The 26565-nt window shown below is 35.9% G+C and overlaps 1 protein-coding gene and 1 pseudogene across 4 annotated transcripts in view; one reads left to right on the top strand and one right to left on the bottom strand.

Annotated features, from left to right (window-relative positions):
* The window catches only part of CEP350 (centrosomal protein 350), a 150115-nt gene that overhangs the window by 52931 nt on the left and 70619 nt on the right, over positions 1–26565 (top strand). For all 4 annotated transcript variants that reach the window (XM_019801310.2, XM_034666851.1, XM_019801309.2 and 1 more), the window contains 8 exons: positions 618–790; positions 9071–9257; positions 11796–12016; positions 12385–12548; positions 15729–15839; positions 16300–16440; positions 18233–18369; positions 19173–19295. In XM_019801310.2, the coding sequence (XP_019656869.1) occupies positions 618–790; positions 9071–9257; positions 11796–12016; positions 12385–12548; positions 15729–15839; positions 16300–16440; positions 18233–18369; positions 19173–19295 (1257 nt within the window). The remainder of the gene's footprint in view (positions 1–617; positions 791–9070; positions 9258–11795; positions 12017–12384; positions 12549–15728; positions 15840–16299; positions 16441–18232; positions 18370–19172; positions 19296–26565) is intronic.
* LOC109489875 lies at positions 5499–5783 on the bottom strand (annotated as a pseudogene).

The raw sequence follows: 26565 nt of genomic DNA, 5'->3' as shown, positions 1-26565 counted from the left end.
TGTAATTACCCACATTTAATATAATTTTCTTCACAAATTACAAATTATAATCCATATAAAATTATTGGGGGATCTTTTAAAAATTCTATCTGGTTAGACTTATGAAAATAAGTATTACTAAAATTAAAGTGGGCAAAGTATAGTTTTAAATTTTGAAATCTAAAGAAAAGATTAAATTTTTAAATAAAAATTTGCAACAATTTAATTGTGGTAACATTTAATATCACCAATCAAAATGATTTATTGCATTTTATTTCTAGGTTGAAGAACATATTATCGGGAGGAAAACAATTATATTAAATGATGTATTTGAATGGAAATTGAGGCCACGTTTTCCAGTATCCAACATTATAAGTTTTCTTTTATGTGTTTGAATTATCCATTTTTTATTGATTTTACTTCAGTAAACACCTCCCTTAGATTTTTATCAATAATAAATTGAACTATAGGGAACAATCCAAGCTTATGGCAGTAAGAAAACAAGAAAAGTGGAAGGCATCTTCAATTATAGTTATATTCTCCTTGTGATTAAATAGATTTTAAAACATTCGTAGTTTTAGCTGTGTTTTAAGGCTTTTTATTTCATTCTTTAACCACTGTTGCTTGTTCTTTGACAGTATGGGTGGTAGCAATTTGGGCATTCAGGAGGACCATTCCAGCAGAAGGTCTGCCTACGATCTGTCCTCTGTGGATGTTACCTCCCAGCATTCATCAGGGGCCCAGTCTGCTGCATCGTCTCATTCATCTACTTCTTCTAAAGGGAAGAAAGGAAAAAAAGAAAAGATAGAGTGTAAGTGGAATTCTACATGGTGACTTTTTCTCTTACCAGTTATTTTGTGGTAGTGATCTAAAGTTATAATTTGATTCCATAAGAAGTTAGATGAATTTCTTTATGATAAAATGTGATTAGTTTTCATACTTATTTATCATTACAACAATACCTTTTTGATATGTAACAGTATAAATCCTTTGCTTAATACAACAGGAGTACATTTGCAATGATAAAAAATTAAGGATTATGGGGCGCCTGGGTGGCACAGCAGTTAAGCGTCTGCCTTCGGCTCAGGGCATGATCCCGGCATTCCAAGATCGAGTCCCACATCGGGCTCCTCCGCTGGGAACCTGCTTCTTCCTCTCCCACTCCCCCTGCTTGTGTTCCCTCTCTCGCTGGCTGTCTGTCTGTCACATAAATAAATAAAATCTTTAAAAAAAAAATTAAGGATTATAGGTAAACAATTTAAAGGAAGTATAAGTCCCCATTGATCCTTCTGCTCAGAGATAACTACTATTAACATTTTTGGTGCCTGTTTCTCCAATTTTATGCATAAAACTATGTACACATATACACCCCTTCATTTAAAAAACAGAAATGAAATCATTTAGTTTTGCAACTGCTTTTAAAAAAACTTTACAGTATATCCTGTATATCTTAAGTATAATTAAAAGTACTCAAATTTCCGTATCTCTAAAATAAAGATATCAATAAATGGTATCAGATACTTCATATGGTAATTTTGGAAGCTTATGTAAAATTAACAGATATAATGTATACATCCCAGGTACTTGGCCACAGTAGCTGGCCTTTGGCACTCTTAAGTATTTTTGAGTGATTGAGGAGAACATCTATCAGTCCCTTCAGTTCTACTCCTGGCTATACTTTGCTCTGTAAGCGTAGAAGTAAGAAGATACAGTAATTAGGCAAAGCCTCTTAGACTCACAGGATGCCCCCTAGGGGATGATTTTGCTCCCAAAATTGTTTTTTCTAATTGTAAAAATTGTTCATTGACTTAACAACAAAACAAACCAGAGGGGGAGGAGAAATCAGTAAAAAAAAAAAAAGTAAACTATTTAAAAATTAAAATCACCTATAATCTCTCTACTTAAAGATAACCAATGCTAATTTTTTTAAACTTTTAACAATTATGGTAAAATATCCATAACAAACTTTATCATCTTAACCATTTTCAAGTGTACAGTTCAGTGTCATTAAAAAACATTCACATTGCTGTGCAACCAATACAGCCATCCATCTCCAGAACATTTTCATCATACCATACTGACACTCTGTATCCATTAAACAATAACTCTTCCTTCCTCCCATTCCCCTGCAAACCACTGTTCTACCTTCTGTCTATGAATTTGACTACTCTAGATACTTTACATAGTGGCATCATACAACATTTATCCTTTAGTTTGGCTTAGTAGCATAATTTTTCAAGTTTCACCTGTGTGGTAGCTTGTGTGAGAATGTCCTTCCTTTTTGAGGCTGAATAATATTCCATTGTATGTGTACACCACATTTTGTTTACCCATTCATCATTTGATGGACATTCTTGTTGTTTCCACCTTTTGGCTATTGTGAATAATGTTGCCATAAACATTGGTGTACAAATAACTATTGGGAGTCCCTGCTTTCAAGTTTTTTTGTGTATATAACCAGGTATGGATTTGTTGGATCAAATGGTTTATCTGTGTTTAACTTTTTTTTTTTTTTTTTGAAGATTTTACTTATTTATTTGACACAGAGAGGCAGTGAGAGCAGGAACACAAGCAGGGGAGTGGGAGAGGGAGAAGCCTGCTTACCCGCTGAGCAGGGAGCCTGATGCGGGGCTCGATCCCAGAATGCTGGGATCATGACCTGAGCCGAAGGCAGACGCTTAACGACTGAGCCACCCAGGCACCCCTCTATGTTTAACTTTTTGAGGAACCGTCATACTGTTTTCCATTGTGGCTGTGGCATTTTACATTTCCACCAGTAATGCATACAGGCTGCAGATTCTTCACATCCATACCAATACTTGTTTTCTTTTTCTGTTTTTTGTTTTGTTTTGTTTTTTAAGTAATAGACATTCTGATGGGTATGAAATGTTAAGATTTTTAGTAAGAATCCTTCCAGATAATTTGTAGGCATATGTAAACAGGAAATGTTACATGTAAGGGACCACATTTGTTTACATGCTCTTTTGTTCTGTCAGTGGGTTACAGATCTCTTTCTCTGTCAATAAATATGGATCACCCTTATAATGATTATCTAGTGTTTTATTATTTTAATATATTATAATTTATTTAGCAAATTGTTAGACATTAGGCTACTCTTCTTTCTTTTTTGAAAAATGCATTGAATATCCTTATAAATGTATCTTTATGCATTAATCTGGTTCTTTAAGGTAAAATTCTACAAGTGAGATAGTGGGGCAAAGAGTATGTCATGTCATGTTTAGAATTTGGGTGCATTTTCCCAAATAATCCCTCAGAGAGCTAATGTCACTTTATACTCCCAATATGAGAATGCTAGGAGAAATTACTGCTTAATCCTTAACCTAGTATAACTCTCTTGCAGATTGTTCTGAAAGTTTTTGGTGGGAATTAGACACCATTTTTACCAGCACTTCCCAGTGTCTGTCTTTTCTTGTGAAATACTGTTTCAGTTGGATAAGCTATTTCATAAGTGTTCTGAGTATAAAAGAGCTCCATGGTTACATAAATTTGGGAAATGTTTTTAGAGTGAAGCGTGCTTCTTTTCTACAGGATTTATCAATACTCCTAATAGGCTAATATGCACTATTTATTTTAGGATGAGGATGAGGCTGTAGTATGAAGTATGAAGTATTTTCCAAATTTATTTGACCACAGAATCATTTCTTCCATCAGCATGTTAAGGCTTTTGAATTCAGCTGAACATATTTTGGGAAATGCTGAACTTACTCAGTTCTTTTATTTTGCAGTTGTTTTGCTTTGTTTTTTTTAGTGTCTTACCTAAGTTTACCAACTAGTTATTGGTAAAGCCTGAATTATGACCTCTGACTCCCAAATCCAGTTTACCTTCTACTATAATATACTGTACAACTTAAAATATGATATATTGAATATGAGTATAAGCAATATGAGTCAATATAGGTTTTTAAAAATTGTCATCTAGAACATAATTAGATGAAGTCTAGGTATTGTTTTGTGGCTTTCCGTTTCCCTGATCCCCTCTCACAATGCCTTAAAATACCTCTATGTATTGTGCTTTATACAGCATTATCTAGAACTTAGTTTCTCCTTTATCCCCAAGTTCCAAACTTGGTGTAATTTTTGTTGTATATGCGCCATCTGGTGGTGAGAAATAGTGTCAGTCTGCTCTGTACAAAAACTTTCCAACATGGTTGCAAGTAGTTGGTAGATTAAAGTGGTAATCATAAGAAAAATAATTTTTATCTTAATTTTAAAACCTATAAATATACTTTTATTTGGCAATCTTTTATTTATTTATTTACTTATGATTTTATTGATTTATTTGAGAGAGAGGGAGAGTGTGAGCATAAGCAGAATGAGAGGCAGAGGAAGAGAGAAAGAGAGAAGCAGACTGCTGAGTAGGGAGACTGGTGGAGGGCTGGATCCCAGGGACCCGGGATCATGACCTGAGCTGAAGGCAGATGCTTAACCCACTGAGCCACCCAGATGCCCCTTATTTGGCAGTCTTTTAAAGTAGGGGCAGATACTCCCTTTGTGTATGGGTCCCTTGGTTGGAGTTTGGTTCTTTCTTGCATAGACCTTTGTATTGTCTACAGTTTCTGGTTGTTTGAAATCAAGAGCAATTTTTTAAATTGTGTATTTATTTTCAAAGATTAATATTAAATGAGTAAAGAAATGCATTTTTATTATGAAAAAATTAGAGATACCCAGTGTTAACAACTTGCTTTTAGTCTAGGGATTATAAATAGATTTTAGTTATAGAGTCCATTCAAACTGATTGATAATCCTTTAGATTATTTGTATGTTTTGCCCCCCATGGTGGTAATGCAGTGAGCATATCTAATTCACAGTACACATCTTTACATAGCTTCCTAGGATGAATTACTATGAATGAGATGAATTTCTGAGTCACAAGGGATCAAAAATTATTTCTATGCATACTTAAGTTGTTCTCCAGGAAAAATATATCAGTTTACACTCCCATGAAAACACTGTATGAGGATCCTTTCCTGTGTGGGCTGAATAACACTCAAGGCTTTATTATTTTAAAAATATTTGCTGGGGTGCCTGGGTGGCTCAGTCGTTGGGCGTCTGCCTTCGGCTCAGGGCATGATCCTGGCATTCTGGGATCGAGCCCTGCATCAGGCTTCTCTGCTAGGAGCCTGCTTCTTCCTTTCCCACTCCCCCTGCTTGTGTTCCCTCTCTCACTGGCTGTCTCTCTCTGTCAAAATAAATAAATAAAATCTTAAAAAAAAATATTTGCTAATCTAATAATGAAAAGTAGTATCTTATTTGAGGTGGTTTTCATTTCTTTAATTGTTAATATTTTTCATATTATGACTTTTCATTTTTCCTTTTTTAAACTAAATTTTAATGAAAAGTAGTTATCCTATTAGTGTCTACAGCAGAGTATAGCATAGTATATTTATTTGTTTTTTTTCAATGTGATAAAATATACCCAGCATAAAATTTGCCATTTTAAATATTATTTTCTTTCTTTGATTTTGTTTACTCTTTTTTTTAATCCAAAATATGTTTATTGGGAGTTTCCTACTCATCTTGATTCAGAGTGGTTTCATTGCTGCTCCTGTCTGAAGGAGCATCCTTCTGTAATCCTTGCTTTTCTGCCTGTGGGCTGTCAGAGAACAGCGGAGCAGCCAACACACAAAACTACTGTTTGTGCGTGGCTAAAGACGGTGGGGATTTTGGAGCCTCCGGAGCATTTCACGCCCATGAAGTAGGAGTTGGGGCTCTGCACCAGGCGCTTCCTCTTGTGCTTCCTCTTCTCTTCCAAGCAGGTGAAGGAGGTCCTTTGTGAGGAGCATGTTCTCGTGGGGAGGTCATCGCCACCGGAAAGCTATTTACACTTTTTTTTTTTTTTTTGTAGGCTCCATATCCAGTGTGGAGCTCAATGCAAGGCTTTAACTCACCCCTGAGATCAAGACCTAAGCTGAAATCAAGAGTTGGTTGCTTAACTGACTGAGCCACCCAAACACTTTTTTTTTTTTTAAATTGAAGTGTAGTTGACACACAATTACATTAGTCACAAATGTACAACATAGTGATTTAACAACTATAATTATGCTGTACTTACCCCAAGTGTAGCTGCCATCTGTCACCATGCAGTGCTATTACAGTACTATTGACTATTATTCCTATGCTGTACCTTTCATCCCCATGACTTAGTCTATAAGTGGAAGCCTGTACCTGCCACTCCACTTTACCCATTTTGCCCATCCTACTACCCGCTTCCTCTTAGGCAGCTACCAGGTTGTTCTGTGTATCTGTGGATCTGTTGCTGCTTTGTTCTTTTGTTTGTTCATTTGTTTTGTTTCTTAAATTCCCACCTATGAAATAAAAAGATATTTGTCTTTCTCTGACTTATTTCACTTAGCATAATACCTTCTAGGTCCATCCATGTTGTCACAAATGGCAAGATCTCATCATTTTTATGGCTGAATAATATTCTGTGTCTGTGTGTGTGCGTGTGTACCATGTCTTCTTTATCTGTTCATCTATTGATGGACACTTAGATTGCTTCCGTGTTTGGGCTATGGTAAATAAAGCTGCAGTAAACATAGGGGTGCATATATCTTTTCAAATAGTGTTTCAAATTAATGTTGAGTAAATACCCAGTAGTGGTATTAGTGGATTGTATGTATAGTATTTCTATTTTTTACTTTTCGGGAAACTCCGTACTGTTTTTCACAATGGTTGCTCCAATTTACATTTCCACCAACAGTGCAAAAGGATTCCCCTTTTTCTGTATTCTGACCAATACTTGATATTTCTTATCTTTTTGATACTAGCCATTCTGACAGGTGTGATATGATATCTCATTGTGGTTTTGATTTCCATTGCCCCAATGATTACTGATGTTGAGGATCTTTTCATATGTTTGTTGGCCATGTGTATGCCTTCTTTGGAAAAATGTCTATTCAGGTTCTTTGTGAATTTTTATTTTATTTTATTTTTTTTAAAGATTTTATTTATTTATTCGACAGAGATAGAGACAGCCAGCGAGAGAGGGAACACAAGCAGGGGGAATGGGAGAGGAAGAAGCAGGCTCTTAGTGGAGGAGCCTGATGTGGGGCTCGATCCCAGAACGCCAGGATCACGCCCTGAGCCGAAGGCAGCCGCTTAATGACTGCGCCACCCAGGCGCCCCCTTTGTGGATTTTTAAATCAGATTATTTTGGGGGTTTTTTTGGTGTTGAGTTGTGTCAGTTCTTTGTGTATTTTGGATATTAACTCCTTATCGAATATATCCTTTGCAAATACCTTCTCCCCCTTATTTTAACCATTTTAAGTGTACAGTTCACTGGCATTATGTCTTTTTTTTCCCCACACTATTTGCAACCGTTATCATCATCCACCGCTGGAACTTTTTGGTCATCCCATGCTAAAACTCTGGGCCCATTAAATAAACAGTGACTTCCCAATCCTCTGTTGTTGCCCCCTCCCCACCACACTCCTGGTAGCCACCATTCTACTTTCTGTCTTTGACTTCGAGTAGGCAATTTAAGCGTTGCTAAGTGTACCGTTTGGTGGTATGAAGTACATTCATGTTGTTGTGAGGCTGTCACTATTGTCCATCTCCAGAACTGTTTCATCATCCCAAGCTGAAACTCTGCTCCTCTAGGTAATAACTCTCATTTTCCTTTCCCCCTTGCCTCTGGTAACAAGTGTCTACTTTGTGTCTCTATGAATTTGCCTACTCTAGGTACTTCATTTAAGTGTATGAGCGTACACTTTGGTCTTTTTGTGATTGGCTTATTTTAGCATAATATGCTTTAAGATTCATCCATGTTGTAGTGTGTGTCAGAATGGTCTTCCTTTTGGGGTGCCTGGGTCGCTCAGTCAGTTAAGCATTGGACTTTTGATTTCAGCTCTGGTTAATGATCTCAGGGTCGTGAGATTGAGCTCAGCTGTGGGCTCCATGCTCAGTGCCTTGGCTTGGGATTCTCTCTCGCCTTCTGCCCCTCCTTCCCTCACCTCTCCTGCACTCTCTGTCTTAAAAAAAAATAAATAAAAAGAATGTCCTTCCTTTTTAAGACTGAATAATATATCATTGTATGTAAATACCACATTTTGTTTGTTCATTTGTTGTTGGAGGACACGTGGGCTGCTTCCACCTTTTGGCTACTGTGAATAATGCTGCTGTGAACATGGGTTTACAGCATACTTGTTTCCTTTTTCATTTTCTTTTCTACATTAGAAATTTTTTTGCTGTCATTAAAGGGTATATGCAGTTCTTTTTTTCTGCTTTTTAAAATGTAACGTATTTTCCCATGTTGCTATTGAAACTTAAAATCAGGCTGCACTGGACTTAGAGTCATGAGGCCTGTGTTTATGTTTTATTTCTCCTTGTGACCATGTATCCTCTAGCAAGTTATGTAGCCTTACAGATTTCTAGCTACCTCATCAGTAAATTGAGCATATGTATTCAGTTCATAAGATGTTTAAGAGCGATAAGGTGTAATATATGTGGAGTGCATTTTAAATTACAAAGTGCTAGTTAATGTTCAGGATACTGTTATCTATGTAATTTAGACAACTCTTCACTTGCTGGAGAATTAGGTCAAAAATTTTTAAATTATTAAGTTATATATTGAATATCATGCATAATTTTTATTTCAGTAATCTTAAGATACTTCTAGAAGTGAGATTATTCTGAGTCAGAGAATATGAGCAGTTTTATGAGTCTGGCTACATAGTTCTTGTCATAAAGTTTCAAAATGAATGTGTAGTTCAGTTGGCATTTGATACTATTTTTCTACCAGCCCTGGGTTTTATCATTAAAAGACTTCTCTTTGGTTACTTCTTCATAGGTATAGAGTAGTACTTCATTCTTGCTTAATATGCTTGTCTTTTTTTTTACCATTTGATTTAAGAACAATTTATTTTTTAAGAGTAAGTGGGGGGATGTTATTGGAAGAAACTTTATTCTTCTTAAATGGAAACAGGATGAACCACTTTAGTTTATATATGAAAAATAACTTTAAAAAAGTCTGATCTGCACATTTTATTACTTTATTGAAATATAAGTATCAGTTATTTCTCCATAGCTTCTGACATTGGGAATCAGCTTTATAAGAAATTTGCTTTACTAGGGCTGGATTCACTCACTGGAAATGTTCAGAACTCACTTCTTGATGAGGAGAAAGTACACTCTGGCTCGGAACGTGGTTCTCATCAAGGAAAGAAATCTGGGACCAGTAGCAAACTTGCTGTTAAAGATTATGAGCAGACTCTTGACACTGATAGCATTTTGGAGGATCTTTCTGGGCATTCTGTGAGGTAAAGTAATGTATATTTTATATCTTAATTCATATTTATTTTTTTAATTTAATTTTATTATGTTATGTTAGTCACCATACATCATTAGTTTTTGATGTAGTGTTCCATGATTCATTGTTTGCATATAATACCCAGTGCTCCATGCAATATGTGTGTAATTCATATATAACTAAATTTGTAATATCATTGATGTTTAGAGAATCCATTCGATAAATTGCTGTATTTTCTGAATAGACTTTGTAGTTTCATTCATAGTTTGGGTCTTTATATTTTAGAATATGGTCATCTCTCACCTAAACTATTACTGCCCCTCTCAGGGATACTCTACGTTTAGCAGAATCCACCTTTCTATTGTAAATGCCATTGCCACTGTTGGTATCTTGAATCAATCCTTTGCCCAAGTAACTGCCCTCCTTAGGGTACCCTGGGAGCTCACAGCTACTCTGTAGATGAACTCCCAAAAACTTACCTTTATTTGAAATGTTTCATTAGGCTACCACAGACTGTCTCATTTCTTTTCTCCATATATTTCTTCTCATCTGTTCATCCACTCTTTCAACACAACTACTTAGCATCCTTTTGTCTCATTATCTTATTATCTATTCTTCCTGTGAACTTTTCTCTCCTCAGCTTATTTGATGACTCAGCAGATTTTGAAATGTCACTCTTATATTGATTACAGAGAGCTTGCATACTCTTTTTTTCCCTTCCTTTTAATATCATACAGTATTATACACTGAGCCTATTGCTTATATATGACCTTTTGTGATGGCTTCATATGCAGTTTCTATTCCTTTGTCTGCATGACTTTTTATCTGTTGCACTAGTTTTGTCCTTCTGTAAGTCTAAGCTCTAAGAAGACATGGATTTATTTTTTTCTTTTGAAACTGTTTGCTCTTTCTAGTACAATGTCACAGATAATCATTTTTAATGCTTTCGTGTTGTAAATCTTACATTGTTAATACCATCATTGCTGTATTTGAAATTTAAGTTTAATTTCTTTGTCAGAAAACTTTACCTTTCTTTGGAGATATTCTGATGATTTATTTGGCAAAATCTACATTTCTAAAACAGAACCCACAGCCAAATAAGTTTGACAAATGCCCCATACTATAGAATAGACTTCCCCCACCACCTTCCTCACCTATGATTTGAGGCTTTAATGAAGAGGCGTTCAGATTTTTAAAAAAATATTTAACCTATTTTTTTCTTTGCTTATTTGGCTATAGTCACTTTCTGTCCCCAAGCTCTTTACCTTTCTGTCCTTATTTTTTGGAAAATTTATTAACATGGTTGGAATTATAGTTTTGGGAATGCTAGTCTAGGTGAATCTTCTCTGCAAAGCAAATAAAATTCTTGTAAAACCTTGTAAAAACCTTGTAAAAAGCTTGTAAAACCACAAGGTGAGATTCAGGCAGAGTACTTGGACTTGATATTGTGTTGGAATTCTTTCCTGGAAATCTGAAAGAGACAGAAGTAATAAAATTCTTTTTATATTCCATAAACGAGGTTGTTGGACTATTAGAAACAGTATTTCTCTAAACCATCAATAGTAAATTAAAGGTCACTGTAAACAAGTGAGTGCTTCTCAAGACTACTTTTGTTCAAATATTTCTATGCCGAGTTTAAGAGAAATGTCTGTCTTTGAAAACTATCTCCTGGTTTTATTAAAGCTGAAAGTAAACTTGTTTTACTATGTTAGAAATATGTTAACTGTGCTAACATGCTTTATGAAGTATCTTTAATTAATTTATTCAATAAATAAATGTTTAGTGCATGGCAACATCTTTTTGTTATGAGAAACAGTAACTTTAATGAATCTAATTTGGGGCTAGACATGTGCCTTGTATTGAAATAAATATATTAAGAGTTATCCCAGTCAGACTGCTTATGAGAGGTTACTTCTTATTAAAAAGTTCAGGAAAGAACTATAACACTGAACGGTAGATGAGAGCAAATAAGTACATGTAAAGTACTTAGAGATGGTTAGTAGGAAAATAATTTTTTGCTGTGACTCTTTGGGTTAAGAGCAATAACAAAAGAGTGGATTTTGTCATTTCTTAATTTTTAATATAAAATGATACTTTATCTCTTTCAGAGATCTATTTTAAGACATTTTTATATGATAATCTTGACTCTTACCTTTTATATATATATAAATTACTGGCTGTAATTTTATTGCTATATGAAGTCTATGTATTTTAAAAGGTTTTGCCTCATACTGTAATAAGTGATTCATTATATATGTACATTGTAGAAGAAAGAGTTAAGTGCCAATTTAATTGAGACTCCTTTTCTCTTTTATTGTTTTGGGCAGGGTTTGTGCCTAGCTCATTCATCACTATAAGTCTAGTGATGAGAGAGAGATGTACTCATTCATTCATTCAACATGACGACTATGTTGAATGATTAAATGCCTGAATCACAGCCTTTTAAATGTCAATAAAGAATGTAATGCATGCTGTTCTTATGAACTGTTTAGCTAACTCTTGAAGTAGTTTTCCTTTCTCTAATGTCTTTATGAAACAAAACTTCTAGTGTCTCATCAGACAAGGGAAGATCTCAGAAAACTCCAACTTCTCCCCTGTCTCCAAGTTCCCAGAAATTGTTGCAGTTTGACCTTCCAGGAACTTCCTTAGAAAGATCTAAATCCTTGGTAATAACGCCTCCATCTGTAACAGGATTTAAGCCTAATGCACCTCTTACCGATACGAACCTTGCTGCCAGCAGAACAACTGCAGAGATGGCTCCCACACCAGGCAAGTAGATCCATGCAGTTGTGATTTAAGATACTACTTTTGTCCCTTAAAATCCCTTTTCTTTAAGTCGAACTGTAGGTAAATGTTATCCCATCAATTGAATGTGATTACTTTTTGAAGTATTAAAAATTGTGCAGGAAAAGAAATACTGAAAACCATGACAGCTTGAACAGTGGTGATTTTTCTCCTTTTGCCAGCCCAAGTCAGAACACACCTGGAAAATGTACACTGTGCTATTAATAAATCACTGTCTTTCCTGCCACGGAAAGCAAACTCTTTCTAGTTTTTAGAATGAAAAATGAATTTCAAAAATTTGAGAGGTCATTTCATGTGAACTTTTCCATTTGACAGTCGCTTATGCCTTCTAGGTTCTAAGCGCTTTTCTCCTGTGAGCCTCCAGCACCGAATGGTGGCAGAACTCAGTTACCTGAGTGCCATTGAGGAGTCAGTGCGCCAGCTGTCAGATGTGGAGAGAGTTAGGGGCATATCACTTGCTCAGCAGGAGAGTGTATCTCTGGCTCAGATCATAAAGGTATTTGTGGAGTTTTCTTCTTTGGCTTTCTGTGTTTTTTCTCTTTTCTTTGCTATTTAAAATAGTTTCAACGATGAGGTCAAAAACCAAAAGCCAGCACACAAAATTTTAACCTTCCGAGTAGAAAAAAAATAGTCTGCCATACAACACCTATAAATAACCCAGGGGAAAACTGTCGCGTAGAGTACAAAAAAGGCTAAACATAGAATATTTGGCAGCAGAACAATAATTCATTCTCTCTCAAATTCATTTTCCTCATTCTGTTTTTTAAATGACTCTGATAATCAGCTAATTAAGCAATTTTCAATATTTTCTTTCACTGACAAGTCAGAGATGACCGAGTTTTTGTTTTGTTTTTAATGCTTTATTTGTACCAAAAAGAAGAGTTTCTGAGATCCAGATATTTAATAAAGCCAAGATAATGTGGACTTTTCCTTAGCTAACAAAAATCCAGTAAATATAGAAGCAGTGCTCTTACCTGGAGTTGCTGTTGCTATCTTTAAAAAACAAAAAAAAACCCAAAACCGAAAAACTCCAAAAAACCCTTGGTGTTTACATATAATAAAATACACAGATTTTAAGTGCATAGTTTGATGAGTTTTGATCAATGTAACCACAACCCTAATCAAAATAAAGAACAGTCTGTCACTTCAGACAGTTCACCACAGACCTTTTCAGTTAATCCCCTCTCCCAGAGGCAATTACTAGTCTGATTCCTAATCACCATCGTTTTTTTTTTTTGCCTGTTCCAGATCTTCATGTAAATGGAAAGATACTTTGTACTTTGTTGTGTTTAGCTCATTTTATGTGGCGTAATGTTTTTAAGATTCATCCTTGTTGTTGTATCCATTGTTTTGTTCGTGTTTTTTTTGCTGAGTAATATTCCATTGATCAATATAACACAATTTGTTTATCCCTTCTCCTCTTGATGTACATTTGTATTGTTTCCAGTTTTTGGCTATTATTAATATTCCTGTTATGAATATTTTTACAACTCTGTGTTCAACATATGCTTTCATTTTTTTTTGCTTTAATACCCAGGAGTATAATTGCTTGGGTCAAGTAAAAGCATATGCTTCACTTTATGTGAAACTGCTATACTTTTTTTCAAATTAGTTGTACTATCTTATACTCATAGAGCAATCTATGAGAGTCCCAGTTGCTCCACATTTTTGCTGTCATTGGTATTTTAGGCATTCTAGTGAATGTGAAATACTATCTCATTGTGGTTTTAATTTGCATTTCTTTTATGGCTGATGAGGTTGATAATCTTTTTGTGTATTTATTGACCATTCTTACATCATCTTTTGTGAATGTTCAGATTTTTTGCCTGTTTCATAATAGGATTATATATCTTTTATTTATTGTTGTAGAAGTTCTTTACATATCTTAGAAACAAGTCCTTTTCAGGTATATTTCAAATACTCTTTCCCAGTCCTTAGCTTGCCTTTTAATTTAAAAAAAGTTTTTTTGTCTTTTCATTTTTCAAGTCTATCTTTTTAAGTGCAGAATATTTTCATTTTAATGAAATCCAGTTTTTAATTTTTTTCTTTTATGGTAGTGCCTTTTGTTTTCTAAGAAATCTTTGCCTGCCCTAAGATGTTAAGATACTTTAACAAAGATCTTCTTTTATGTTTTTCTAAAAAGCTTTATAGTTTTGGCTTTTATACTTAAGAAGTGTGTAAGCCTCGTAGTTACTTGGAATGTGAAGAAGGGACCGAAGTTCATCTTTTCCTCCATCTGGATTTTCAGTTATTCCATCACCATTTTCTTAAAAAGACTTAACTTACCTTGGCACCTTTATCAACAATTAAGTAATCACTGATATGGAGGTTTATTTCTGGACTCTGTTCTTTTCCATTAATCTGTCTATCCTTAAATGCCAATACCATACTATTTTACCATGTCTTTAGAGTGAGTCATGAAATCAGGGTGTAATTACTTCCACTTTATTCTTTCTCAAGGCGGTTTTGTCTGTTCTAGGTTTTTACATTTCTGTGTAACTTTTAGAATTAGTTTGTCAGCTTCTACAAAAAAAAAAGACCTGGTTTTTTGTTTTTATTAATTTTGATATGACTGGCGTTGAATCTGTAGATCAGTTTGGGGGGAGAATTTACATCTTAACAATATGGCATTTTCAATTTGTGAGCATGATACCTTTTTCTATTTAGGTTTTAAAAATATTTCTCTCTGCAATGTAATTTTCAGTGTAGAGATCTTAACACATTTTTAAATTTATTCCTAAATATTTTATGTCTCATGATGCTGTTGTAAATAATTTTTTCTCAATTTTGTTTTGCGTTTGTTCCTCCCCAAATACCTTAAGATCATTCTTTGTGTGGAGCTATCCCATACTTTGCAAGGAGTTGAGCATTCCTGCGCCTCTCCCAATAAATAACAGTACTGCTGTCCAGTCATTATGACAGCAAAAACTTCCCAGACATTTCTAAGTCTCCCTGATGGAGACTGGGGAGGGTCTGATAACAACTTGGTTAAAAATCACTGGATTGGAGAAATGGTCCCGTTGCAGTGGCCATTGCCTTGAAATTCAAAATAGCACTGAGATTTTCTACCATTTTAGGGATACATTATAGTTCTGGGCTTCCAGATTTTTACAGGCATTCTATAACTTTATATACAGCCTTTCTACCTTAGAAAACCTGTATTTACCACTATTCCAGAAGAAGTGAAAAAATATAAATTGACTGATAGCATTGTATGAAATAGTGGAAAGAAAGGGTCCTAGTGAGAAGGAGATCTTTTTTGGGGCAATATTTTCATGAAACTACTTTTGTAAAGCCAAAATAAAGGATTCCTAAAATTCTGAGTTGCAAAGTGTTCTCTTTATTTTTACATGTAGGACATCTTAAGCTCTTTTAAAGGATTAGGTACTGTAGCTTTTGCTTTAAAACTAGCTTTTTGGTATGAGTTCTTAGTCCTGTATACCTTGGAAATTTTTTATGTTACTACATTATTTGACACATAGTGGGTGGTCATTAAATACTTTGATAAACAATTTAGGACTATCCTATTTGCTGTCTTTCCTTTAAGTTTTAACTGGTTGCTTCAAAAAAAAAATAACGTTAGGAAAATAGTATTATGGATAATATCGTCACTGTGTTAAAATGGTTTAGTATCTTAGAATCCATAGTTAATGATTTTTTTTTTTAATTTTTGAAGGCACAGCAGCAACGCCATGAAAGAGACCTGGCCCTTTTGAAATTGAAGGCTGAACAAGAGGCTTTGGAGTGTCAGAGACAATTAGAAGAAACCCGAAACAAAGCAGCTCAGGTACTTACATTTGCAGCAGGCACTGGTTCTTTAAATCTAAATTTGTATCTTTGAAATCACTTTAGTATTCTTTTAATTATATAGGAGTAAAAAAGATATAATAATGCTTTAGTGCACTATGCCACGTGGGTTAATTTCATGTCATTTGACTCTTGTAGCAATCCTGTGAGTTAAGTTAGTCAAGATTTATCCCCAATTAGAGAAGTGGAAGCTGAGGTACATAGTAGTTACTTGTCTAAAGAAACATCAACTTGTGAATGGTGGAGTTAAAAATTAAACTCCTGCAGTAATTTTAAGACTCTAAACTCTAGATTTTAAGACATGAAATCTAGATAATAGTCAAGTGTGTTGTTTTACAAGGCATTTGAACCATGACACAATTTTAAAATTAAAGCTAATTTGAGGTGGGGAGAGACTGAGACATAACAGAAGTTCTCTTTTTACTCCCTTTTATTTTCAGGTCCATGCAGAATCCTTACAGCAGGTGGTCAGATCACAAAGGGAAGCAAATGAGGTCCTGCAGGAAGCAACTTGTAAAATAGCCACTCACCAAGCAGACACTGCTCGCCTCACCACAGATGCAGCTCGCCAAATCTGTGAAGTAAGGCCATTGAAAGACCCTTTTCTTTTTAACCAGTCTGAGTAGATTTGGTCTTAGCAGTTTCTAACATCTAGTAAATACGTACTTTTGATTAGTGACTCTCAGTGGGAGCCATACACTATTGAATTAAGAGGCACCGTTTATTACAGGATGTTGTAAATGTGAGTGATACAGAGGCGGAAAAAAAGATGGGAGAAGAGCTCTAAATGTCCGCCCTTGAGTAAGCTTTTAAAAGATATATTGATTTTATTGATGTATAATTTACAAACAATAAAATATATCCATTTTAAGTATATTGTTTGATGAGTTTTGACAAATATATAGATACAGGTATCTAATCAGAGATAGATATCCATATCTACATATTTCTGTGTCTTTTCTTACCTGTCTGTCTATCCCTATAAATACCACCATAGTCGAGAAATAGAATACAATTGACTCTTGAACAACATGGGTTTGAACTGTGAGGGTCTGCTTATATGCAGATTTTTTTGACAAATACAGTACAGTACTGTAAATGTAATTTTTCTTCCTTAGGATTTTCTTTTTTTTTTTTTTTTTAAGATTTTATTTATTTATGTGACAGAGAGACAGCCAGCGAGAGAGGGAACACAAGCAGGGGGAGTGGGAGAGGAAGAAGCAAGCTCCCAGCGGAGGAGCCCGATGTGGGACTCGATCCCGGAATGCCGGGATCACGCCCTGAGCCAAAGGCAGACGCTTAACAACTGCGCTACCCAGGCGCCCCTTCCTTAGGATTTTCTTAATAACATTTTCTTTTCTCTAGCCTACTTTATTATAATAATACAGTATAAAATACATATAATGTAGAAGATAAGTGTTAATCAACTGTTTATGTTTTGGGTAAGGCTTCCAGTGAACAGTAGGCTATTTAGTAATTCAGTTTTGGGGGAATTAGAAGTTATCCACGGATTTCGACTGCTTGTGGATTGGCACCCCTAACCTCCATGTTGTTCAGAGGTCAACTGTATTTCCAACACTAAAAAGTTTCTTCATGCCCCTATCCAGTCGGTCCCCAACTTCGGTCCCAGGAAGCCACTGATCTGCTTTGTGTGAAGATGGTTCCTTTTCACCTACAGTGATGTTAGTGTCTTGTCTTCTATTGTACCAAGGATAAAGCCAGAGATAGTTTTACTGTTGTCTAAATATGGGATATCATAATCTGTAGATATAGTTTCAGTTTCTTTTAGCAGGTACAATTTAGGATTGTTTATGAAATGATTTTGTTATTGATATTAAGAAGCCAGGAACCTACTGGGTTGGGTACTGTGGATTTGTGCCAATAAGTATAGATTCTTTTAAGAAAATTTCAGACAACATTAACAAAGATTTCAAAAACACGTCATCAAGGCAGTGATTGAATGAACACTAAGTGAATAATAATGCAGCAATTGTGGTAGTGGCTAAGAGTAGGGAAAATACCTCACATTGTAGGTCAGAAAACAGATATTGGAAGTAGTAATTGAGTTGATTCTTAAGATTTATTTTTGGTTTATTATGGCTTATTATATGACTTGAAGATTTTGCTTTAATTAATAGGTTGCTATAGCTAGATGAAACCTTAGAAATCATATGGTCCATCCAACTCTTTATTTTTATAAGGAAGCTTTTGAGACTTAAAGAATCTAAATGCCTTACCCACAGTGTTTTACCTATTGTGTCAGAATTTACTTGCTCTTAATCCAGTGATCTTTCGAAGACACTGTGCTACTTCTCAGTTTTCTGTGATTTTTGTTTTCACATCTACTTTTGCCTTGTGTGTGTTCTTATTTAGATGGCAGAATTGACTCGAGCTCATATCTCAGATGCCATCACTGCTTCAGGAGCTCCCCTGGCAACGCTATACGACCACCAACGACAGCATGCTCCAGACTTTGTGAAACAGCTGAGGACCAGAGCTGAAATGGATAGGTTAATATTCAGTCGTTCAGCAAATATGCAATGAGTATCTACTATGTCCCAGGCACCGTTGTGGGTACTGGGAATATAGTTATGGGCATACAGTGTAGTGGGAAAGATCGATATTGTAATCAAATATTCACTTAAGTGAATGAACACTTACAAACTGAGACAAGTGTTATGAGAGAAAGAACATATATCACTGAGATATATAACAAAGGAATTTGGATAGCCTGGGAGTACAGCACCATCAGAGAAGATTTTCCCGAGGAAGGAAAGTTTATGGGGAGACCTAGTGGGTGAAAAGGAGTCTGTGATGTAAAGCAGATAAAGAATAGGCAGGTCAGTACATACAAAGGTGGGAAGAGAATATGAGGGAAGAATGTGACTGGATGCAGAGGACAAAGGGAAGAATGGTAGGAGATGATGCAGGGATCAGATTATGGTAGGACATTGCAGACCTTGAGGATTTTGGAGTTCTAGGAACAATGAAAAGTCATTAATTTTTTAGGCAGCCAGGGTGATATGATCATGTTTGTGTGTATTTTTTTACATCACATTTTGACTGTGTCTAATTCATAGATTTTAAGTCCTTATTCACATTTACTGATACTTGGGGTGATTTGTGTTTATTTCTCATAAAGCAAAAGGTATTCTTTTCTATGAATGAATGCCTTTCTTAAATACTTTATCATAGCGATTTCATAACTCTATTTATTCGAGATTTTATCTCATATTAATGTTAAATGGCATTTAAAATCCTTCAGTTATGAGAGAGACTTTAAATGTTTAATCAATTTTTGTTCTCTTTGCAGGAAAAGTCAATCTGTGTCACTCTCTCAGAGTAAAGAAGGGGCCCTTGAATCAAAGCATCAGAAGTATTCCCCTTCATACGATAGTTATTCTGAGTCTTCAAGATACAAGAATCATGATCGAAGGTGAAAACACTTTGATTTAGTAAAGTGTGATAAATGGCTTAAACATTGCTTTTTTAACTTCTTAATCTCATTTCTTTAAATGAAGTAGTGTCTTCCCTTCAAAGTTCTGACTTCCCCTATTTGATTAGCTGATTTATAAAATAGTTGTTGCATAGTAATGTAATTACCATTTGTTGAGAGCCTGCCTGGTACAAGCACCATGTCAGTTTCTTTTTCCTGCATTTAATCTTCACAACAATCTTCCAAGGCAGATACTGTCCTCATTTTATAGTAGGGAACAGAGGCTTATGGAGTTGCTAAGAAACTCAGCCACGGTCACATAGATAGTAGCACACCAAGGAATTGAACCTTGGTTTATTTGGCTCCAAGGCCTATGTTTATTGTGCATTGCTTTGTAGCATCCATATTTCCTATTACTGTATGTACTAATTTTTATAACTGTAACAGAAGATTGAATTCTTTGTCATTAACATGACGTTGAATGCTTGGTATTAACATCTATAGTTTTCAATTATGGTTCTGTCCGTGGATTAGAAGATTTTCGAAGCTCTTTTTCCAGCATTCTTAGAGGTAGGATACCTACATTGTCAAAGTAAAACCTCATTTAAAAAATTAAATCATGAGACTAAAAAACATTACTGTGGGGCATTAAGTACCTACTTTATCTCTGGAATTATGTGACTTTCATTTAACCTATACTGACACTTAGTTCACTGAGGCCCTCAGCTGGGTCACTACAGGGGATTCCTCATAGTTTTCCCAACTCTTCCCAAACCATTCCCTAATCTCTTCACTAACCACATGGTAACTAGAACAATTTTTCTAAAATTTCCAGCCAATTTGTTATTCACCTGTTTGAAACCTTCAGTATTTAGAGCCACTCAGAGCATGAAAGTTCCTTTATTATTGAGGCTTTGGTCCGTCTCCAGCCCTGTCTCTTGGCATTTCCCTTCTTATATTCCACTAATTATAACTGCTCTAATGTAATTCTCTAATAAAAGAGCCATGCTCTCTCTTTTGTGCCATTACATATGATATACCTTCTATTTTTTAAATTTAAATTCAATTAATTAACATATAATGTACTATTTCAGATTTAGAGTTCAGTGATTCATCACTCATTAATACCCAGTGCTCATTACGTCATGTGCCCTCCTTATTGTGCATCACCCAGTTATCCCATCCCCCCACCTACCTCCCCTCTAACAACCCTCAGTTTGTTTTCTGTGATTAAGAGTCTCTTACGGTTTGTCTCCCTCTCTGATTTCATCTTGTTTATTTTTCCCTCTCTTCCCCTATGATCCTCTGTTTTGTTTCTTAAATTCCACATATGAGTGAGGATCATATGATAATTGTCTTTCTCTGATTGACTTATTTTGCTTAGCTAATACCCTCTAGTTCCATGCACTTCACTGCAAATGGCAAGATTTCATTTTTTTTTTGATGGCTGAGTAGTGTTCCATTGTATGTATATACCATATCTTCTTTATCCATTTATCCGTCGATGGACATCTGGGCTCTTTCCATAGGTTTGGCTGTTGTGGACATTGCTGCTATAAACATTGGGGTACAGGTGCCCCTTCGAATCATTTGTGTCTTTTTGGTAAAATACCTAAGAGCGCAGTTGCTGGGTCGAAGGGTGGCTCGATTTTCAACTTTTTGAGGAACCTCCATACTGTTTTCCAGAATGGCTGTACCAGCTTGCATTCCCACCAATGTAAGAGGGTTCCCCTTTCACCATATCCTCGCCAATATTTCTCGTTTCCTGACTTGTTAGTTTTAGCCATTCTGACTGGTGTGAGGTGGTATCTCATTGTGCTTTTGATTTGTATTTCCCTGATGCTGAGTGATGTTGAGCATTTTTTCATGTGTCTCTTGGCCATTTGTATATCTTCTTGGGAGAAATGTCTGTTCATGTCTTCTGCCAATTTCTTGACTGGATTATTTGTTCTTTGGGGGTTGAGTTTGATAAGTTCTTTATAGATGTTGGATACTAGCCCTTTATCTGATAAGACACTTACAAATATCTTCTCCCATTCTGTTGGTTGTCTTTTGGTTTTGTTGACTGTTTCCTTTGCTGTACAGAAGCTTTTTATCTTGATGGAAGTCCCAATAGTTCATTTTTGCTTTTGTTTCCCTTGCCTTTGGAGATGTGTCTAGCAAGAAGTTGCTTTGGCCGAGGTCAAAGAGGTTGCTGCCTGTGTTCTTCTCTAAGATTTTGATGGATTCCTATCTCACTTCTGGGTCTTTCATCCATTTTGAGTCTATTTTTGTGTATGCTGTAAGTAAATGATCCACTTTTATTCTTCTGCATGTGGCTGTTCAATTTCCCCAACACCATTTGTTGAAGAGACTGTCCTTTATCCATCCAGGATATTCTTTCCTGCTTTGTTGAAGATTAGTTGACCATAGAGTTGAGGGTCCATTTCTGGGTTCTCTGTTCTGTTCCATTGATCTGTGTGTCTGTTTTTATGCCAGTCCCATACTGTCTTGATGATTACAGCTTTGTAATATAGCTTGAAGTCTTGAATTTTGATGCCACCAGCTTTGACTTTCCTTTTCAATATTCCTTTTCTGGTTCCACACAAATTGTAGGATTATTTATTCCAGCTCTATGATAAAAGTTGATGGTATTTTGATAGGGATTGCATTGAATATATAGATTGCTCTAGGTAGCATAGACATTTTAAGAATATTTATTCTTCCAATCCGTGAGCATGGAAGGTTTTTCCATTTCTTTATGTCTTTCTTGATTTCTTTCATGACTATTCTATAGTTTTCTGAGTACAGTTCCTTTCCCTCTTTGGTTAGGTTTATTGCTAGGTATCTTACAGCTTTTGGTGCAGTTTTAAATAGGATTAGTTCTTTAATTTCTCTTTCTTCTGTCTCATTGTTGGCGTACAGAAATTCAACTGATTTCTGTGCATTGATTTTATATCCTGCCACTTTGCCGAATTCCTGTGTGAGTTTTAGCAATTTTGGGGTGGAGTCTTTTGGGTTTTCCACATGGAGTGTCATGTCATCTGTGAAGAATGAGAGTTTGACTCTTTGCCAATTCGGGTGCCTTTTATTTCTTTTTGTCGTCTGATTGCTGAGGCTAGGGCTTCTAGTACTATGTTGAACAACAGTGGTGTTCCTGCCGTGTTCCTGACCTTAGGGGAAAAGCTCTCAGTTTTTCACCACTGAGAATGATATTCACTGTGGGCTTTTCATAGAAGGCTTTTATGATATTGAGGTATGTTCCCTCTATCCCTATGTTGTGAAGAGTTTTAATCAAGAAAAGATGCTGTACTTTGTCAGATGCTTTTTCTACATCTGTTGAGAGGATCATATGGTTCTTGTTCTTTCTTTTATTAATGTAGTGCATCACATTGATTTGCGGATGTTGAACCACCTCTGCAGCCCAGGAATAAATCACACTTGTTGTGGTGAATAATCCTTTTAATGTACTGTTGGATGCTATTGGCTAGTATCTTGATGAGAATTTTGGCATCCAGGGGCGCCTGGGTGGCATAGCGGTTAAGTGTCTGCCTTCAGCTCAGGGCGTGATCCCGGCGTTATGGGATTGAGCCCCACATCGGGCTCCTCTGCTGGAAGCCTGCTTCTTCCTCTCCCACTCCCCCTGCTTGTGTTCCCTCTCTCACTCTGTCTCTATCTCTGTCAAATAAATAAATAAAATCTTTAAAAAAAAAAAAAAAAGAATTTTGGCATCCATGTTCATCAGGGATATTGGTCTGTAATTCTCCTTTTTGGGGTCTTTGATTTTGGGATCAAGGTAATGCTGGCCTCATAGAGTTTGGAAGTTTTTCCTTCCATTTCTATTTTTTGAAACAGCTTCAGAAGAATAGGTATTAATTCTTCTTTAAATGTTTGGTAGAATTCCCCTGGGAAGCCACTGGGCCCTGGACTTTTGTTTGTTGGGAGATTTTTGATTATTGCTTCAATTTCCTTGCTGATTATGGGTCTATTCAGGTTTTTTTCTTTCTTCCCATTTCAGTTCTGGTAGTTTATACGTCTCTAGGAGTGCATCCATTTCTTCCAAATTACCTAATTTGTTGGCATATAATTGCTCATAATAGGTTCTTATATCTTAATTGTTTGTTCTTAATTGTTTGTATTTCTTTAGTGTTGGTTGTGATCTCTCCTCTTTCGTTCATGATTTTATTTATTTGAGTCCTTTCTCTTTTCTTTTTGATAAGTCTGGCCAGGGGTTTTTCAATTTTATTAATTCTTTCAAAGAACCAGCTCCTACTTTTGTTGATCTGTTCTGGTTTTTTTGGTTTCTAATTCATTGATTTCTGTTCTGATCTTTATTAATTCTCTTCTCCTGCTGGATTTAGGCTTTATTTGCTGTTCTTTCTCTACCTTCTTAAGGTGTAAGGTTAGGTTGTATATTTGAGAATTTCCTTGATTCTTGAGAAAGGCTTGTATTGCCATATTCTTCCCTCTTAGGACTACCTTTGTTGCATCCCACAGGTTTTGAACAGTTGTGTTTTTATTTTCATTTGTTTCCATGACTTTTATTAATTCTTTAATTTCCTGGTTGACCCATTCATTCTCTAGTAGGGTGCTCTTTAGCCTCCATGTATTTGAGTTCTTTCCAAATTTCCTCTTGTGATTAAGTTCCAGTTTCAAAGCATTGTGGTCTGAAAATATGCAGGGAATGATCCCAGTCTTTTGGTACCGGTTGAGACCTGATTTGGACCCACTATGTGATCTATTTTGGAGAATGTTCCACGTGCACTTGAAAAGAATGTGTATTCTTTTGCTTTAGAATGGAATGTTCTGAATATATCTGTGAAGTCCATCTGGTCCAGTGTGTCATTCAAAGCCCTGTTCCTTGTTGATCTTCTGCTTAGATGATTTGTCCATTGCCGTAAGTGCAGTGTTAAAGTCCCCTAGTATTTTTGTAGTATTATCAATGTGTTTCTTTAATTTGTTATTAATTAGTTTATATAATTGGCTGCTCCCATGTTAGGGGCATAAATATTTAGAATTGTTAGATCTTCTTATTCGATAGACTCTTTGATTATGATATAGTGTCCTTCTTCGTCTTTTATTACAGTCTTTGGTTTAAAATCTAATTTAATTTGTTTGATATAAGGATTGCTACCCTAGCTTTCTTTTGATGTCCATTAGCATGATAAATGGTTTCTACCCCCTCACTTTCATTCTGAAGGTGTCTTTGGGTCTAAAATGAGTCTCTTGCAGACAGCATATTGATGGGTCTTGCTTTTTTTGCCATTCCGATACCCTGTGTCTTTTGATTGTGGCATTTAGCCCATTTACATTCAGAGTAACTACCGAAAGATATGAATTTAGTGCCATTTTCTTACCTGTAAAATCACTGTTTCTGTATATTATCTCTGTTCCTTTCTGGTTATGTTACTTTTGCACTCTCTCTTCACTTAAAGGATCCCAGGTTTAATGATCACAAATTCTTGCAGGGCAGGTTTAATGATCACAAATTCTTTTAGTTTATGTTTGTCCTGGAAGCTTTTTATCTCTCCTTCTATTTTGAATGACAGTCTTGCTGGATAAAGTATTCTTGGCTGCATATTTTTCTCATTTAGCACCCTGAATATATCATGCCAGTCCTTTCTGGCCTGCTAGGTCTCTGTGGTTAGGTCTGCTGCCAGTCTAATGTTTCTACCTTTGAGGTCATGGACCTCTTGTTCTAAGCTGCTTTCAGGATTTTCTCTTTGTTTCTGAGATTTGCAAGTTTCAATATTATATGTCAAGGTGTCGACCTATCTTTATTGATTTTGTGGGGGGTTCTCTGTGCCTCCTGGACTTGAATGACTGTTTCCTTACCCAGATTAGGGAGGTTCTCTGCTATAATTTGCTCCGATATACCTTCCGCCCCCCCCCGCTTCCTCTTCTTCTGGGATCCCAATTATTCTAAAATTGTTTCATTATATGGTATCACTTATCTCTCAAATTCTTCCCCATGTGATCCAGTAGTTGTTTATCTCTCTTTTTTCATCTTCTTTATTCTCCATCATTTTTTCTTCTGTATCACTAATTCCCTCTTCTGCCTAATTTATCCTAGCAGTTAGAGCCTACATTTTTTATTGCATCTCATTAATAGTCTTTTTTTTTTTTTTTTTTAAAGATTTTATTTATTTGACAGAGATAGAGACAGCCAGCGGGAGAGGGAACACAAGCAGGGGAGTGGGAGAGGAAGAAGCAGGCTCATTGCGGAGGAGCCTGACGTGGGGCTCGATCCCATAACGCCGGGATCACGCCCTGAGCCGAAGGCAGACGCTCAACCGCTGTGCCACCCAGGCGCCCCTAATAGTCTTTTTTTTTTATTTCAACTTGACTAGATTTTATTCTTTTATTTCTCCAGATAGGGATTCTCTAGTGTTTCCTATGCTCTTTTCAAGCCCAGCTAGTATCTTTATAATCGTTATTCTGAACTCCAGTTCCAACATCTTACTTATATCCATACTGATTAGGTCCCTGCAGTCAGTACTGCGTCTTGTTCTCTTTTTTGAGGTGAATTTTTCCATCTTGTCATTTTTTCAGAAAGTGGTTGCTTTTCTATTTGTGGAGTTGTAGCTATTTTTTTTTTTAGATCTCTGGTTGAGTTCACAGGTGTTCAGAATGATGTGATAGCTATCTAGCTGAATTCCTGGGACCAGACAAAACTAAGGTCTCCTACTCTTCTGCCATCTTGGACTCCTCCAAGATATACCTTCTTCCTAGACCTTCCCCCATCTGTTTCATTTAGTTTATTTTACTCCCCTCCAAGAGTCAGTGTTATACCTAGTCTGCTTAAGGTATCCCTTCTGGGTTCTCCCACAGCACTCCATATATAACTGTTAGAGACTTTACCACCTCCTATCTCCTCTTCCTTTACTTGTCAGTTATAGACTACACTAGAAATTCTTTTGGGTCTTCATTTTCATTACCTCAAAAAGAAGTCCTGTACCCATTAGCAGTCATTTCTTATGCCCTCTCTCCTCTAGCTTCTGGGAACCACTAATCTACTTTGTATATCTGTTCTCTGTGGTTTTGTCTGTTTTGGACACTTCATATAAATGGCATCATACAATGTGTGGTCCTTTGTGACTGGTTCTTTGACTTAACATAATGTTTTTAAGGTTCATCTATCACACATTATTCTTTTATATGGCCAAAGAATATTCTTTTGCATGGATAATCCCACATCTTATTTACCATCAGTTGATGGACATGGGATTGCTTCTACTTTTTGACTATTGTGAATAGTGCTACTATGTACATTAATGTACAAGTTTTTGTG

This window comes from Ailuropoda melanoleuca, chromosome 8, assembly GCF_002007445.2.
Source record: "Ailuropoda melanoleuca isolate Jingjing chromosome 8, ASM200744v2, whole genome shotgun sequence".
NCBI lineage: Eukaryota > Metazoa > Chordata > Mammalia > Carnivora > Ursidae > Ailuropoda > Ailuropoda melanoleuca.
The sequence above is the reverse complement of the archived record's forward strand: the minus strand, read 5'-3'. Positions and strand labels throughout refer to the sequence as shown.